Source organism: Diplotaxodon limnothrissa, linkage group LG7 (assembly GCF_057381915.1).
Source record: "Diplotaxodon limnothrissa isolate DT_005_m linkage group LG7, D_limnothrissa_male_GT1.1, whole genome shotgun sequence".
In the NCBI taxonomy this organism is placed as follows: Eukaryota; Metazoa; Chordata; class Actinopteri; order Cichliformes; family Cichlidae; genus Diplotaxodon; species Diplotaxodon limnothrissa.
Genome location: NC_140602.1, coordinates 42746287 through 42763895, shown reverse-complemented (window position 1 = coordinate 42763895; position 17609 = coordinate 42746287). Strand labels below are relative to the sequence as shown.

The 17609-nt window shown below is 40.7% G+C and overlaps 1 protein-coding gene across 1 annotated transcript in view; it reads left to right on the top strand.

Annotated features, from left to right (window-relative positions):
* bcr (BCR activator of RhoGEF and GTPase) overlaps positions 1-17297 on the top strand; it is a 91058-nt gene extending 73761 nt beyond the window's left edge. Inside the window, exons 6-23 of the mRNA XM_085359730.1 lie at positions 417-474; positions 588-640; positions 1101-1235; positions 5596-5717; positions 6072-6237; positions 6467-6586; positions 7015-7090; positions 7284-7388; positions 7737-7811; positions 8086-8183; positions 9028-9159; positions 13175-13234; positions 13430-13539; positions 13857-13996; positions 14361-14495; positions 14599-14704; positions 16828-16990; positions 17120-17297. Of these exons, the coding sequence (XP_085215856.1) occupies positions 417-474; positions 588-640; positions 1101-1235; positions 5596-5717; positions 6072-6237; positions 6467-6586; positions 7015-7090; positions 7284-7388; positions 7737-7811; positions 8086-8183; positions 9028-9159; positions 13175-13234; positions 13430-13539; positions 13857-13996; positions 14361-14495; positions 14599-14704; positions 16828-16990; positions 17120-17209 (1944 nt within the window). The 3' untranslated portion in view covers positions 17210-17297. The remainder of the gene's footprint in view (positions 1-416; positions 475-587; positions 641-1100; positions 1236-5595; positions 5718-6071; positions 6238-6466; positions 6587-7014; positions 7091-7283; positions 7389-7736; positions 7812-8085; positions 8184-9027; positions 9160-13174; positions 13235-13429; positions 13540-13856; positions 13997-14360; positions 14496-14598; positions 14705-16827; positions 16991-17119) is intronic.
* The last annotated feature ends 312 nt before the right edge of the window (positions 17298-17609 follow it).

Genomic DNA, 17609 nt, shown 5'->3' with positions numbered 1-17609 from the left:
TAATGATCTTTTATTATGTGGAAGAAAACTGCAGTTGTGAGTTAAACTAGTTCTCATGCCATTTCTTTCTCTTTTTTGTCAAGCATGCGTTAGTTTCTGCCACACCATCAGCACATGTCTGTGTTTTCTGAGGACCAGTAGTCAAGAGTGGAGGCTGGTATCTACATGCATATGGGGAGTTCATCATCGAGGGTTGTTAATGGCCTTAGTAATGATGCATGACTCAAAGCCATCTGAGCAAGATGGTGGGGGGAAAATCTGATGAATATTGCGTAATTAATTTGGAAGTAGATGACCTTAAAGCTAAAGAATGAAAAGATAGTAACTTCATCGTGTTTTGTCACTGAAGAGACTTTTAAAGGTCTTTTTATACATTTTTAAGCCACTGTTTGCACCTTTGTTTTGTACCCAAACAGAACCTGAAGGTGAGGAGCCCCAAGGACTGTAAGGAGACAGGCAAGAACTCACTAGAAGGTCAGCTCGTGCCACACTTTACACCCCTTCTGTGTAAACATTTTTATTGTCTATATGTTGCAAATGGGCTCAGTAAAAAATCTGTCTGTTATCTGCTCTTTTTTCGTTTATAGCTTTGCTTTATAAACCAGTGGACAGAGTGACACGCAGCACTTTGGTACTTCATGTAAGTAATAGAGAACGTGCAGGCGCAGCGATGCTCATTAATAACTGTGTTCTACTGTATTTTGGGAATTGTGATGTTTTCTCACAAATTAAACCATGAAAGAATGCGTTGGGTGATCAAAGAACAGCCTGTGTTTCATTTGTCATTGGTTAGCATAATTGCTTATAATTTTTTTTTTTTTTTTTTTAAACCTGACAGCCCGTCTTTTTTTTTTTTCAGCTGTTTTATTGTACTGAACGGTTCTATGGGTCTATAGTTTATTGAATCTGTGAAATCTTATTGTAGAAACATTGAGCCATAAAGCTGTGTGACTCATCCATACATTTCCTGGACTGTGTGTGTAACACTTAAAAGGAAAAGAGGATTATAGTTAACTCGTAATAAGTAAGATTTGCTATACTGTAACTTTATAAGTTGAAAATATGCTTCTGCATCTCAATGTTTCTCCTTGTACTGCTAGGACTTGCTCAAACACACACCCATCAGCCACCCGGACCACCCCCTTCTGCAGGACGCCTTGCGGATCTCCCAGAACTTTCTGTCTAGCATCAATGAGGAGACGACGTCCCGTCGCCAGACTTTCAAGAAAGGAGAGGTGAGTGTTACAGAGGTTTAAAAGTCACGCTGAGGTCTGAGCTGATGTCATTCTTTGGTCCAATTATTGCCTTGAGCAGCTCATAGGAGGTGTGGTATATTCTGTTGTCTCGAAATTGTAACTATGACTTTAATAAACTGTAACATTAAGGACACATCTTTGACTTGAATCTGTTAAAATGAAATGAAATTACATTAAATTAAATCAAAACTCACATAGTGCTTGTTCGGTACACCCTCTAAATGACCTTGAAGTTGCTACCATAGGGGACTACCAGATGCACCAATCTGCAGCCTAAAGCAGAGCCCATGTCCTTATATGGTCATACCAGGGTTGTCTAGTTGAGAGCAATTCCCCTAACGCTAACACAGTTGATCACAGCCGCCCCCGCCCCGCTGTCTCTCTCATCCCTGGAGATGGCTTGATGCACATGAGTGGATGCCTCTTGATTGATAGCTTGCGTGACAGTGCCGTACATAATGCCTTGTAATGAGCAACCAGTCCGCTCTGACTGGCAGATTCCAAGTTAATTATTCATAAATTGAGAGTGGGAGGGAGCGAGCAAAAAGGCTCCTCCCTCACTCACCGGGAGGTCATTACCGCACCCTTTCCTCACACGCACGCACACACACAGCTTCACATGCTTTCTCATTCTCCTGGTCTTGTTTGCTTTTGAACATACATACACACGTGCCCATCTGTCCCTCCAGGCGCCCATTTCCATCTCCACGCCGCCATACCACAATCATGAAATTTTTATCATGGATTCATGAAAGCAGCACAATCAATGAGGCTCATTATATTGTGCCTCGCTATGGATGGAGCATGCGACAGACTTGATTTGATTTTTTTCAGTTCCTTGTTGAATTTACAGACTCCAGTCTGTACATACATGTCACAGTGTTGATGTGAGTGGTTTACATTTAAGTTTATTTCAGTTCAGCAGTCGTAATGTTTTTCCTTTCTTCTGCTGTTATGCCATAATGAGAGGACGCGAGAACAAAAGGAAACAGGTCAGAGTGCTCAATTATGATCTGACCTGAAATCTGCTTGTGAGCAGTCTGTGTTTTTAGTCACTGGAGGCATGCAGGAGCATAGCAAAACAGGTGCCCCCCAGAGGTCCTGGCCTGGCCACATGAGTGGGGGGCGACACAAACACAAACTGCTTAATTAAAATGCAAACGATGTCGCTCACTCGGCTCTGTTTTCCTTGGGGGGAAAAATGCTCCTGATGTGAGTGGAGCTAAATGTACACAGTCATCTAGACCCTTCAGCCTGTTAATAAACAAACGTGTCCCGATTTTTTTGTACAAGATAAAAAACCACACACACACATGCACACACAGACGCAGTGTGGCCCTCTAAGCATTTACTCTAAATATAAACACAGACCTTTTGTAAACTCACGTCAGTGCTTGCGCGCTGTCAGCGAGGCACCTCCAGGAGATGGTCAATATTTAATCGGCGTCCTCTGCGTCGGCGTGCTCCGCCCGATGTCGCTCTCTTTCCACACTTACGCTGCTGATGTTCTGCTCAGTTTTTACAAGGAAAAAAGAGAGACGCGTTTTTTTCCGAAGATTCATGCTGTAAAAAATGTCATCTGATGTGCGCAGACGGCTGGTTTGTTAAAGATGTCTTTTTTTTTTCTTTCCTAGTTGCAGAGCAAAGAAGCTCGATAAAACGAATGAGCTCGTCTTCCCATATTCTCATTTCTGCCTGCATCCGCATGGTGGCTGTGATGCAGATGCACAAACTGGTCTGAAACCCTGCGCTTTAATATACATCATAAACTAATGTGCACCTCCTAGAAATGTAGCTACACATTACATCGAAGCAGTCACCAAACAGCTCTACGAATATTCAGTGCAAGAATCTAAATTAAGCCTTTTTTTCATGACTTTTTAGATATTTTATTGTTGTTTTTTTAGTAGCAGAAAGAGGCCACATCTACATATCTTTTGTCCCATAACCGTCGGCTACATGGTGTTTGAAGCGTCAGCTTTAACGATCATGTAAAGACCAGATAATGCTATGCTGTGCTCGTGCTGTTAATATGCATGCTTACAGTACAGATTCATATTTTTTAGCGCTGGTTCCCTCTGATGTGTCAAATCTTCAAACTGCTGCGCAACACTCTAAAAATAAACTGACTTGACAGCATGTAAGCTGGCACATGTATGACATAGACGGAGCTTTTTGATTGGTTGTTTCTTTTCTAGATAGGAAGTATCCTCCGGGGGTAATGTTACATGTGGAGCAACTTCACAGAACATCTGAATCCCCATGCAAACGCATGGAGACTGAGAGATGTGTACACTGCTCAACAGTGGCTGGGACAGTATAATCCTGATTTGGCAAATAGACCTGGACAGAAGAGAAGAAGGCATAATGAGTTTTTCTTTGTTTTTTTAGGGATCCTCTTGTTGTGGTTGAACTGACAGATGTAGATGACAGTTTCCAGTAGAGATGGCTGTCAGACAGACAGTAAGCAGTTCATCCGGAAGCTATCTATCACAGCACTTGGTCGTGATCACAACCTTGATTGTGTAGCTCGTGATGAATAATTATATCCTTCAGTGGGAATTAGTTTTCTATTAGATTGTTATTTCAGGGATCAGAATGTGATCGTAATGTGCTGTGGGATAGGCAGCGAGTGCGTGCCTCGACAACAGATCACTGCAGTGGAGCTGCTGTGGTGATATGTCACTTGGTTCGCCGTCTATCTACAGCTAGAAACTGCTGCATGACATCTGTTCTGTCGAGAGCTACTACGTCTCTCTCTGGCTTCTTCTCTCCTTTCCTTCCTCTCTCCCTCTCTCAGACCTTTCCTTTTTATTGGGTCAGAGAGCCCCCCCCCCACCCCATCACTGACACTTTTCTTTTAAAATCATGCCCCATTATCTCTTTCCCTCTCTGTCTTGGTCATCCTCCTTTGATTCTCTCGGGCTTAAACACTGAGTGACACAGCATGATTCTCCTCCTTGTTAGCAGATGCCCAGTGAGAATTTGTAAGCACATAAACTTCTCTTTCATTAGCGTCATGTCCACTTCAGTGTTTTCAGGCGGTGACAGTAACTGTGTATTTGTGATGGAGAGGGGAAAGGAGAAAAACTGCACAAAGATGAAGACGAGGCATGTCGTTGGTTCTGGAAAGTGTGATGTCATGTTTCAGGGTTTTCCTGTTAGACTGACAGGATTTGGGAAGTCAAGTGCTGGTGTGAAATTGGGGTCTGCGGTCATTACATGAAGAAAAATATGGTTTGGTTGCAGTGGAAGATGTAAAAGGAGCATTAAAGCCTCATTCTTTGGTTGGACAGTTTTTCTGGTAATTAGCCAAAGGAAACCCATACAATCCAATAAAGCGTGTGAAAAATTGAAACTTTACTAGATAAATTTGAACAGATTTAAAAAAAGTATTTAAAGCAATTCAGTAGAAATGATCACGTGTACAGTCAATCAGAAGAATAAAAGTGGTGTCACAAATGAGTGAAAGGGATTTTGTTGTCTTTTTCCAAATTGCATCTCCTTTTTACAGTGAACCACTTGGATCTAATCTCTAACCACAAGTAAAACAAAGGTTATGACCATTTAAAAGCAGATTGTTTCCTTCTGAGCTGTGGTTTGAGCTTCATTTGCTCTCTGTTTTTGTTTTAATGCCCAGTCTCGCGTCTCCTTCTTAGCAAAGGGCATCACTGCCCTCTTTTGGCAAATGATGATATTACACATCTCATTATATAGTCTGACATCAGTGATCAGAGCTCTGGTCACTGATGTCACAAACATCACTCTTCCTCCTCTCGTTTCCTCCCTCACTCATCCTTTCCTGTGTGATCCCATGGTTCGTGATGATGATGCCAGATCAAGCATTTGAAAATAAATTTTTTTAATGTCTTTTGGGCGATGGGGAAAGTAATGATTGCACACAATGAGCTAATGAGGTTTTTGTCATTTTTGATGCTGTAAAGCTAAACTCCTCTCTCCCTTCCCTCCTTCACCGTCCTTTCCTTCTAGTGTCCTCTTTCACACACTTGTGGAAGAGAAGTAGGAATTTGGGAGAATGGAAGGAGCGATAATGCTTTTAGATGCGGCACCTAAGAAAAGGTTCTGCAAACTGATTGTGACCTTTCCAGAGAATTTCACACATTTATTACTGTGACTCTTAAAATGGTCTGAGCTCCCTAAAATGCCGCCGCCTCCATTACCCCCATTATCCAGACTGCCAGCAATTCAGTTTGGATGCACATTTCTCCAAGTGACTCTGTTTTTTCTTTTTGTTTGTTTTTTGTGAGCTGTTTAGTTATCAGCATAAAAGTGTTGTCTTTTTTACTGACCCCCTGAGTGTTGTCTTTTGTTGCCATAGAACCGCCAGCTGCTGAAGGACAGTTTCATGGTGGAGCTGGTGGAGGGAGCCAGGAAGCTTCGGCACGTCTTCCTCTTCACCGATCTGCTGCTCTGCGCCAAGCTGAAGAAACAGATTGGAGGGTAAGAAGAATCTGCTTATTTTTCTCAGTCTCAGGGATGAGATACACTGACATGCATCCAGCAGATTAGCAGCAATGCTGGCGAACAAGTCTAAAATTAGTAATGACAGTTAACATCTATGTTAGAACAGGACCTAAGCTTCACAACAACAACCAGAGTTATTGACACAGATTTAATAATCTCTATTATTTGAAATATTTTCCCAAAAGACCCTCTTGATATTTTTTTTTGTTTTACAGATAATAAGTACTTTTCTTCATTTATCCCTGGCTCATCGTCTTTCATGTACCCCTTTTTTTTACTTTCTTTTAACCAACACTCTCCTTTTAATTTCCTGTCCTTCTCCTGCTGCAGTAAAAACCAGCAGTACGACTGTAAGTGGTACATCCCCCTGAGCGAAATGACCTTCCAGGGCCCCGAGGAGGCTGAGCCACTTACCATCCCTCAAGTCCCCGATGAAGAGCTGGACGCCATGAAGGTCAAGATCTCACACCTCCGCAGCGAGATTCAGAGAGAGAAGGTATCGTAGATGTGCTCTAATCCAGATTTCTGCATGCAGATATTCAGAAGTAGACGCTTCTTCGAGTTGGATATGTGCAGTAGTTTCACCGATATCTGTTTGGAAACTTAAACAAGATTATTTCTTTTTTGTTTTTTTTGTATTTCAAGCAGTCCAAATGTAGCAGTTACTCACAGTTGAATAGGTTTTTCACGCTCTTCCAAATAAAGTCAAATATTTTCACCACCAGAGAGCAAACAAGGGTTCAAAAGTCATTGATCGCCTCCGGAAGAAGCTGTCTGAACAGGAGTCTTTGCTCCTGTTAACATCCCCAAGCATACCCCTCAGATTCTACAACAAGAATGGAAAGGTAATGATGCTTTCTATCCTAAACTACCTCTGCTTTTATTTTATCAACAGCTCTTTCCCATCAGCTTCCCCTCACTGCTCCTTCTCCTCATTTTAATTGTTGTTTTTAAAGTTATTTTTATAAATTTTTGGGTTGCTAACTTCTGTTGTAACTGCATACTTTCTTTTTATGAGTGTGTATCAATTTCTGCATGACACCTTGTACAATTATGCTGGCTCAACGTCAGTACATGACAACAGGCATAAAGAGAATATAGACATATAGACAGTGAATGCATTAAACAGTAACCGTGAGACTTGGTCACTGCTGTGAGAGTTCGAGAAACTTAAAGGATGAACATGAACGTGCATTGAGCTATCGTGTTGGTCTTCCTGTTATTTTGTGACCATCTGTTTTTCTCAAACGCCTCTCATGTGTTTATTTTTCAGAGCTACAGTTTCCTGATTTCATCCGACTATGAACGTGCAGAGTGGAAGGAGATAATCAAGGAGCAGCAGAAGAAGTGTAAGTGTCAGTCAGGCTGGACCGGCTCAGTCATCTGAAGTGCAAGATACTAAAATTTGGGCATGTTTATGTAAATACTACCAATCGATTGAGGCTAAGAAACCAATATTTTTTTGCATATCTGTACGGCACGTGGTGTTTTTTTTTAAAGTACAGTGTGATTTAAAATTGAAATATACTGTCTCCCCTCAAGGTTTTAAAACAGTTTCCCTGACGTCCATGGAGCTGCAGATGTTGACCAGCTCTTGTATAAAACTACAAACTGTCCACCACATTCCACTTAGTATTAACAAAGAAGGTAGAGTGACTGTTTTTATTTTGTCCAACATAATTTTGTGTTTTTTACAGACTTCTTTTAAGTTAAAGATATTCATGAGTGCTTATGAGGCAGTTTTATTTACAGCCTCGGTTTGTCTTGCTTTTATTGGAAACCTTGAGCTTTCCCATAATGTCCCCAGGAATGAAGTAATCATTAATAACTGGGAAAATTGAGGATTGGTTTTAAACCCAGATGTTTAATACAGAGCACGTCTGTTAAACCTCTTCCTTCCTTTTCTCACTCTGTTCCAAAACATGCAGAGATCGGCATGCTTTTCTAGTGCCTCCTAACTTTTTATTACTGTCTGCTCACTGACCGTTTTTCCAGAGGATGAATCCTCCGGTCTCTACGGGTTCCTGAATGTAATCATCCACTCTGCCTCCGGCCTCAAACAGAGCTTAAGTGAGTCACTGACCTTCACCCACGCAACCTTTCAGTTCAATTCAATTTTAATTTGTTCATAAGCAGCGGAAACAGTGTTATTTTTGTTTAAACTTTCAATCGTGAGTGTGTAATTGGATCCACGGGCTGAAATTCGTAGACATTTGATTTGATTTATTTTCCTAGGGTAGCATCAAACATTCAGCCCATTCTTTTACTAATGTAATACATTCACAAAGACGACGTGATTTGCCATATAAATGTAAATTGTATTAAATTGTTTCCTCCCTGCCAGATCTCTACTGCACATTGGAGGTGGACTCCTTTGGGTTCTTTTCAAATAAAGCCAAGACGAGAGTGTATCGATACACCAGTGAACCCAAATGGAATGAGGTAAGAGATAAAGCGTGTGCAATTCAACATACACATACCTTCAAAGCTGGATTTGATGAAGTAGACATGTAGTTGTTTCTGTGACATTATAAAGAGATTGCTCACCCACATGTACCAGCTGGTGCCTGCATTGAATCCTCAGTTGCACAAATCTCTCCATCCTCTCCGTCATATCAGTGCAACTCAGGAACACATACCTGCACACATTTCCGTCTTAGCATAGTTCATGTAGCTGACATCTGGTCTTTTAATCATTTAGGCATCCATCTCCGAGCAGTTAAAAGATGTCTAAACAAATCCAAAGCATCCAGAGCTTCAGCAAGAATATACAAAACACACATATACATACTCCATATATACATGGAAGCAAGCACACGTGCACAAACAAGAATGCATTAATGGCATAGCTGGGTGAAGCAAGAAAAGCTCTGAGACATAATCACAGGATTAGTTCATGTGTGACAGGGTGTGCTCCATAGTGGACCCAATGACTCTTTGAGGATTTTGCCCAGCAAAGTGGAAATAATATTAACTAATGAAGAGCTGCTGGTGATGACTCACATCTGGTCAAAAGCTAAGTGAACCAACGTAGTGTGGGCCTCAAAAAATATGTGCAAAACATATGCAGTACGTTCTCTTACATAATTACAGGAAGTGATGGTCAGCTGCGTTTTGTCGTTGGTCGTATTGAGATGCAATGCCATGGTGATGTCTCTGAAGTTATCATGGCTCTTTTGCATGATCTTTATCTGCAGACATCACTGTATTCAAATATTTCCCGCCCTTTGCTTTTATTTATTCTTTCCTCAATAGCTTTTTTTCTGTCTCTCTTTGTTCGCTGAAGGAGTTTGAAATCGAGCTGGAGGGCTCTCAGACCCTGAGGCTGCTCTGCTACGAAAAGAGCTACAACAAGACCAAGCAGAACAAAGAGGATGGAGACGGTACAGACCGCATCATGGGGAAAGGACAGATCCCGGTATGACATGACGTCACCCTTTTCTCAGCCGTGACCACCATGACTCATTGCTGATAAGCATTTATGCCACAATAGGTGCCGCATACCATATGATCAGTGAAGCTTGTTAGAGGAATATGTGATGGATAGGTAGAGGCTGGCTAAATGAAGATGGGTTTCAGTGAAGTTGTCTGCACTTGCAGGTGACTGTAATTTAAAAAAAAAAAGAAAAAGTGGAGTGACTTTGTAGCGGTTTAATAAAAGCTGTAAAAAGCTGTACGTGCTCACTGCTTCCTGCCAGGCTTAGCTGTTTCAAATATTTATCACCACCCTCCACAGAGGAAGTAAATATGAAATCAGTACCATAAAGTATTCTCTCCATAATAATGCCAGACCCATAAAATTGCCATTATGCTGAACCCATCTGACTGACCATAGTTTGATGGCAGATTTAGGTAGTCAGGAATTTAATCACGAAGGCAACCCCACCCCGCCGGATACTGCAAAGTGTCACCTAGAAGATTAACAGAGACAAAGGCAAAGATAAAAAACGTGAAAAACAGGAGTTGCTTCTTTCATCCATTGCTACCAAAAACAATCCCTTTTTCTACTCCTTCGTCAGCTTCAGTGTGCGTCTGTGTGTGCACGAGTATGATTGGACATTGCTGTAAGCTTTTTTTGCTCTGTTTACCACAAACACTCACACACACTAACCTTCATGTATATAGCAGCCCATTTGCTCTGGAGTTAAAAAAAACCCCACAAAATAATAGCTGTAACCTTTTAAATGATTGTTACAAATACACTGGTGCAACATTGCGTACATGTTGTTTCATGCCGTATGCACACACACGCATTACGGAGGACAGCTGTATTTATTCTGAGAATTCTGCATCCATGCTGGTTGGAAAAAGCTATCTACACTAGGATAAGTTTCCAAACTGTGACTTACAGTCACATACTCCACCTAGTGGCTCCTCTAAGCCTCAGACACGATCCTATTTTGACAGATGATGTCATTTTAAAAGGAAATAACTCACAGAGCTGTTGGAAGGTTACTCAGCAGGATTTTCACAAATCCAAGGCAATGTTGCTGCTGTGTTCAGCAAAAGTCACGGTGGCTTATTGAATCTACATTTTACTCTGCAGCTTTTTTGAGTGTTTGATCAGTCAGGTGCATGCTGAGATTAAAAAAATGACTGTTTAGTTTTCAGACTGGCTGGTATCTAGCATAAGAGGCAAAATAAGAGGCAAAACATGGGTGCTTAAGGATTGACCTGATAGATGGGTAATAAGAGTACATATAACATGGATGTACACTTGAGCAGGTCCTTGGTGTGTATTCTAGCTAGTGCAGTTTTTCCTGCATGTTTGTTCTTTATCTTAGAATCAAAGTAAAAAAATGAAGTTTTCTTTTTCTATGATAATTTCACGTATGCTATAAGGGAAGATCGGTGACTCAATCCATGGCTTCTCCAGTCTGCAAGTTGACGTATTCTTGAGAAAGATACTAAACCCCGATGCATCCGTCTGAGCGTTAGTGTGAATGTTGTGTGAATGTTAGACCAAGTGCTGAGGCTTATAAAAAGCACGAGTGTGATTGTGTGTGTGACTGGGTTTGCTCAATTAGAGTAGAAAAGCACTACATAAGTACCAGTCCATTTTTGTTTGCTTGTTTTTCCATAATCTTTCCTAAACTTAAGGGTCACTGTAGTTCAGGAGGTAGAGCAGCTCATCTATTAACCGCAATGTTGATGGTGCCATGCCTGGCTGCCCAAGTATCTTTGGGCAAGGTACTGAACCCCAAGTTGCTCTACGATGTGTCCATTGGAGTGTCATTGTGTATGAATGTTAAAAAAGAACTTGTACCAAAAAATGCTTGTATGAATGGGTGAATGAATCAAGCTGTATAAAGTGTTTTTAGTGCTCAAGGAGAGTAGAAAAAAACCAGAATGTAAAAATCACTCAGCCCACTAAAGTTCTAAAGTTTGGTGTCAGTTTGTCACATCATCAGCCTGAATTCCCCCATTTTTACTGCATCATTAGTACTTTCCCTTTCATTCTACACCATAAACATCCCTCTTGTTTCATACTTTCAATTTTTAAACGTACGCATCCACACCTTGCATTCATGGATTGTGTAAAGTCCTGTCTCCATCTGAATGAGCTGTGACAACTATTGTTTACCCTCGTGTTGCAATGCTGGCTAAATTCCAGCTTTTATCATCGTTCACTTGACCAGATTGTCGAATTATTGGAAAAAAAGCCACTAAAAGTCAGAGATGACAGCATCATGTTTGTGTCTGAAAGCTTTTAGGCCGGCGAGGATGCCAGCTCTTATGGCTTTGCTGTTTTTTAGTGGAATGTAATTCTTTATAGATAAATGGCTCAAACCAAAGAGCACTCCAATCTCTTCAGTTTGATTCGGTTGTGAGAAACTTGATCCAGCTTTGCAGCCAACCAGATGGGGCTTATACTAGGTAAACACACCCAGCATGCGTATACTGTGTATGAGCGTGTTTGTTGCGTTTTGTGAGTTGTGTTTGTTCGCACTCAGCCTTTATTGCCCAGGATGGCATGGCTCTTTGATTTGAGTGTAGTTAGTACCTCTGAATAAATTACATTTGTTTATCGTGCTTCTAAATATATAGCGAAGGGTGTAGTGTGTCTGCAAATCACATTTCAAAACATTCTGCTACAGCAGAGTAAGACAGTTGATGCAATTATAACTTTATGCTCTGCTTTTCTGACATAACACAGCAGCACAGTAAGTAGGACAACAGTATTTAAATATAGCCTTGACTTTTTAAGATCATCATAATAAAGCAGATAAACATCAATAATTTATAAAGCTGCAGTGGCTCCAAACAAAATACTGAAGTTATTCTTTCAATTGTAAAAAAGTGATCATTTTTTGATCCGGTTAGATCTAAAAGGTTTAATAATATAGATTGTTTCATGTAAATGCACTGCAAAATTAATATTAGGTAAGTACATGAATATTATCAGCTTATTAAAGTAGTAGTTTCATAGTAAGCGGTCCTTATACCTGACATATTATTAGTTTGTTAATGTTCCATCAATGCATAAGCAGCATTTTACATGAGCAACCTGCTTTGTCTCATGCCCAGTCAGAGGATCACAAAATAAATGTTGCATAGTTTCATTGTAAAAGAAAAAAATCTGAGGAAAATTTCTAAATATAAAAAAATCTACCACTGAGTATTTGTGTCAAATAAAGGTCTTTAAAGAACAGTGTTTCCATTTGAAAGGTGGTGGAGTAGAAGAAGAACGTAACTGAAGTACAGCAAAATTTCTCAAAATTGTACTTTCTACCACTTCTAATAGAAGACTATCATAAGCACTTTTACTGTTCGTTTATTTTGTTTTTTTTCCAGCAAACATGCACAATGGATCCTGAAACATGTCTTTAGTTTGAATGTACTCTCTGAATCTTCACATGACTCAAATTTCCAAATAATATTTTTATCTGGGCCTCGGTGCAGCTCATCCACTGTCTGAAATCGAGCCATTTTAGCTTCTAACCCAAGGGTGGGGAAACTCCAGGCCTCGAGGGCTGGTGTCCTGCAGGATTTAGATGTGTCCTTGATCCAACACACCTGATTTAAATGGCTAAATTTCCTTCTCAACATGTCTTGAAGTTCTCCAGAGGCCTGGTAATGAACTAATCATTTGATTCAGGTCTGTTGACCCAGGGTGAGATCTAAAACCTGCAGGACACCGGCCCTCGAGGCCTGGAGTTTCCCACCCCGTTCTAACCCTTTAAGACAACCTTTGAGTGGTTGGCTGCCATTCACAAACAGAAGATTTGTAAAGCTGGTGGGTGGGGCCTCTGTCCACTCTCACTGAGATCATACAGATCCAGAAGACTGAAGCCTGAGCTTTTAATTTTTGACTTGCGGTGATTACTTGCATTTATGTTGCTTCATTATTTGAAACTTTCTCAATGTTCAGTATGAGTATCCTTCAGTGTGAGCATTTATGTTTTTTTCTTTATCATGTTTCCTCAACTCAGCTTGATCCTCAGACTCTCCAAGGCAAAGACTGGCAGAGAACAGTTATTCCCATGAATGGGGTGAGTGGATCACACAAAATAAAGATATCAAAACTTAAACAAGATTTTCCTCCTGTATTACACTCACTAGCAGCTCTAATGTAGCTTTACATTTAGATCATAGTAGTATGCATTAATGAGAAATGGGAAGCAGGTCGATTCAGATTGTGTAATGGTTTGATTTGTTTTTTAACTTTGAGTTCTGTTTCTCATCAGATTGAGATTAAACTGTCCATGAAGTTCACCAGCAGAGAGTTTAGCCTGAAGAGGATGCCCTCGGAGAAACCCATGGGTGTGTTTGGAGTTAAGATCTCCACAGTGACCAAGTGAGTAAATAAATGAAGAGTGACTATTTGCCCACCAGCGCTGTGAAATGTCCAGGTCATTACTATTTGTGTTCTCCTCTGACATTTTAGGGCTAGGACAGTTGCTCACAGTAATTTTTCTGTAATCAGAATAATCACATCTGTATTATTCCCTGTGTCAGGTTACTCAGTCTTATCCCAAACTGTGGTAGACTGTCATGTTTTAGAGAATAGGCCAGTGAATGGCTGAAGTCAGTTGGCGTAGCATACTGTATATACAGTTGTAACAAATGTTATTTCAGACCCTCCTTTTTGATTCCTTTTTTGTTTTCATCCAGACGAGAGCGCTCCAAGGTGCCCTACATTGTCCGGCAGTGCCTAGAGGAGATTGAAAGGAGGGGCATGGAGGAGGTGGGCATCTACAGAGTGTCAGGAGTGGCCACCGACATTCAGGCCTTGAAGACTGCCTTTGACACCAGTAAGTATCTCTGCCATCCGTATACCTGATGACTTCTTTTGTTTTGGGGGTTTTATTTTTGCATATTTGTCAATCTTACATGTTTCATTTTTAAATGATCATTTATTAAGGGACAAAAGCCATCCGAACCAACTTGGCCCTATATAAAGACATCATGAAGAAGACATCAAGAGGTTAATGATTTGAAATCATTAACCAGACTGACAGGGGAATCAATTTATGTATTAACGAATAATTGGGTATCCTACTTTGCACTTTTAATTCGACGCTAACAGTTAGGAGGCACGGCAGTTTGTTCTGAGGTGTTTCCTAGCGTTATGATTGGCAAACATCCAGTTTCAGGCTGCTCTCGTCTCTCCTGCAGATAACAAAGATGTGTCAGTGATGATGAGTGAGATGGATGTCAATGCCATCGCTGGGACCTTGAAGCTGTACTTCAGAGAGCTGCCGGAACCGCTCTTTACCGATGAGCTCTATCCCAATTTTGCAGGCGGCATCAGTAAGATACTGACTTTGAGGTTTTCCCACACATAAGCAGTTTGAACTGCTTTATTTACAAGAAATGTATAAGCAGCTGTATCTTTCCCTTCCCTCCTCTGCAGCCCTGTCTGATAGTGTTGCCAAAGAGAGCTGCATGCTGAACTTGCTGCTGTCACTGCCCGAACCCAACCTGGTCACATTCCTTTTCCTTTTGGATCACTTAAAGAGGTATAAACAACTAAACACAAAAATAAATGCACAGAAAGTAGACATGACCGCACACCAATGTGCACAGAAAGAAAGACAAACCAAATTCAAGAACGTAAATTTTTATAGTTGATGCATTAGGTGGTGATCACTCACGAGTGTGTTTTCAGATGGATTTTCTTTACATTTGTCTCCAAAACATTTAAATGTTAATATTGTTTTAAACTTGAGACAGTTTATTGTGTTATGTGAACATCATTATGGTGCAGTGTTCACCTCAGTGATTTTCTGTATTGATGTAGCTTTTATACTATTAGGTATAAATCACTTGCAACTGCAAACAGCCTGACTGTGCACTGAATAGAACTGGAGATTTATTACTTTTACTTTTAATGTCTTTATAGAGTCAAAGCTTTTTCAGTATTGGTTGACAATGTTATTGTTTTGTTATCATAAATCGTTTAGCCCCAAAAATTGGCCGTTACTACGATATCCAAGAGAATGTTTTCGGATAGTTTCATGCCTGTTTGCATATTTAGAACCACAACATGTTCTTGTAATTAAGGTAAAACAGAGACATCCTCACACTGCAGAGGCCATATTTAGCAGACGTCGCTCCACAGCCAACTTAAATGATAAACAGAATATCAGGATTGTTGGGCAGACTCATAATCTTTTTATCGGTATTAATTATTGGGTCTCTCTTGTAAATGAGACATTAAGTCTCAGTGGGACTACCTGTATAAATAAAGGTTAAGGAAATAAAATATGTAAAAAATGACAAGGAATGTCAGAGGTGGAGGAGCTTGTGATTATTATTTGGATGGAGTGTCTGTGGACAGTTATCCCGTTTTATCCTATAAACTCTTCTGCCGCACTTACTGTAGCATCTCCAACTTGCTCATATTTGCGCTCAGAGCAGTCCATCTCCATCCCTGCACATTAACATCGCTCTTGTTCTGCATCTTTATTACTAATCTACTCAACTCTTCCTCTCCTCCTCTACTCAACAACAAAATAAACTATCACAGCTATGCAGATGACACACAAATATATATCACAATGTCACCAGGAGACCGAGGCCCTGTACAGGCTCTTGGTAAATGCATTGAGGAAATCAATGACTGGTTGTGCCACAATTTTCTCCAGCTAAACAAAAACAAAACTGAGGTAATAGTCTTTGGCGCCAAAGAAAAACGATTACAGGTCACCAGAGAACTTCAATCTATACATCTAAAAACCACAAACCAGGCGAGAAATTTGGGTGTAGTGATGGATGCAGACCTAAACTTAGAAAAACACATTAAGACAATAACAAAGTCAGCTTACTATCACCTCAAGAATATATCAAGGATAAAAGATCTGACGTCTCAACAGGACCTGGAAAAACTAGTCCATGCGTTCATTTTTAGTAGGCTTGATTACTGTAACAGCATCTTTACAGGTCTACCTAAAAAATCAGTCAGACAACTACAGCTCATTCAGAACTCTGCTGCTCGAGTCCTCACTAAGACCAAAAAAGTGGACCACATCAGTCCAGCTCTGAGGTCCTTACACTGGCTGCCTGTCCGTCAGAGGATAGACTTTAAAGTTCTGATGCTGGCCTATAAAGCTCTGAATGGTTTAGGACCAAAATACATCAATGACCTCCTGACCCAGTATGAACCTTCCAGATCCCTCAGGTCATCTGGATCCGGTCTTTTATCAGTTCCCAGAGTCAGAACCAGACACGGAGAAGCTGCATTCAGCTTTTATGCTCCTTATATCTGGAACAAACTCCCAGAAAGCCTCAGATCAGCTGAAACACTCAATTTATTTAAATCCAGGTTGAAGACTCACCTGTTCTCAGCTGCATTTGAATAAAGCACCAAATCCACACTTTAAGCTTAAATTTCAAAACTTACATTTAACTACTGATTTTATCTACTGTTCTGATTTTATCTGTTTTGATTTTATATACTGTTGTTTGTTTGTTTGTTTGTTTGTTTGTTAATTAGTTAGTTAGTTTATTTGCTTGTTTTAATCAATTTTAAATCATGCTTTTTATTTGTTCTTGTTTCTAATGTCTCTGTAAAGCACTTTGAATCACCTTGTTGTTGAATTGTGCTATACAAATAAACTTGCCTTGCCTTGCCTTGCCTCAGGGTGGCAGAGAAGGAGAGTATCAACAAGATGTCTCTTCATAATTTGGCAACGGTGTTCGGGCCGACCTTACTAAGGCCCGCTGAGAAGGACAGCAAGATCCCCGCTAACCCAACACAGCCCATCAGCATGGGGGACAGCTGGTCCCTGGAAGTGATGGCACAGGTAAGCCACACAGTTTATCTTCAATCTCTGCCCTCTGCCATTTTGTGTTTGTATTTTCTGTAAAGGTGCTTGGCTCATTACGATACTTATATTTTTAATTTGCTCATTTTTTAAACTTTCTCAATACAGGTCCAGGTGTTGCTGTATTTCCTCCAGCTGGAGACGATTCCCACCCCAGACAGTAAACGACAGAGCATCCTGTTCTCCACTGAAGTATAGAGCTAACGCTGACTCTGACCACCGCTGCGTGAACAAAGAGACGGACACTGGCTCAGAGCGAGCCTCCTGTCGTGTGTTTTTTATTTGACTGACTGCACTCCGCTCAGCTTTTGCAGCTGGGAAGGATTTGTCTCCGGTGATGCCTGTTGTGCTTGAACACAAGAGGGCGCCACTGGGCCTCTTAAGTACAGAGTATGTGAGGTCTTTGCCATTCCTATCTGTCATTACCTGATAATTAGTATGATTCCATGTACCTCCAGTGTAATGCATCCACCACCTGGTTTTTGTTGGTCTCAGTGGTGAACCTTTGCAGCTTTTACACAGTTGTGGTTCATAATTCGAGAAGTTCGAATGAACAAAATCGCACAGAACGAGTCAGGATTGTTGATTTTTCTGGAAT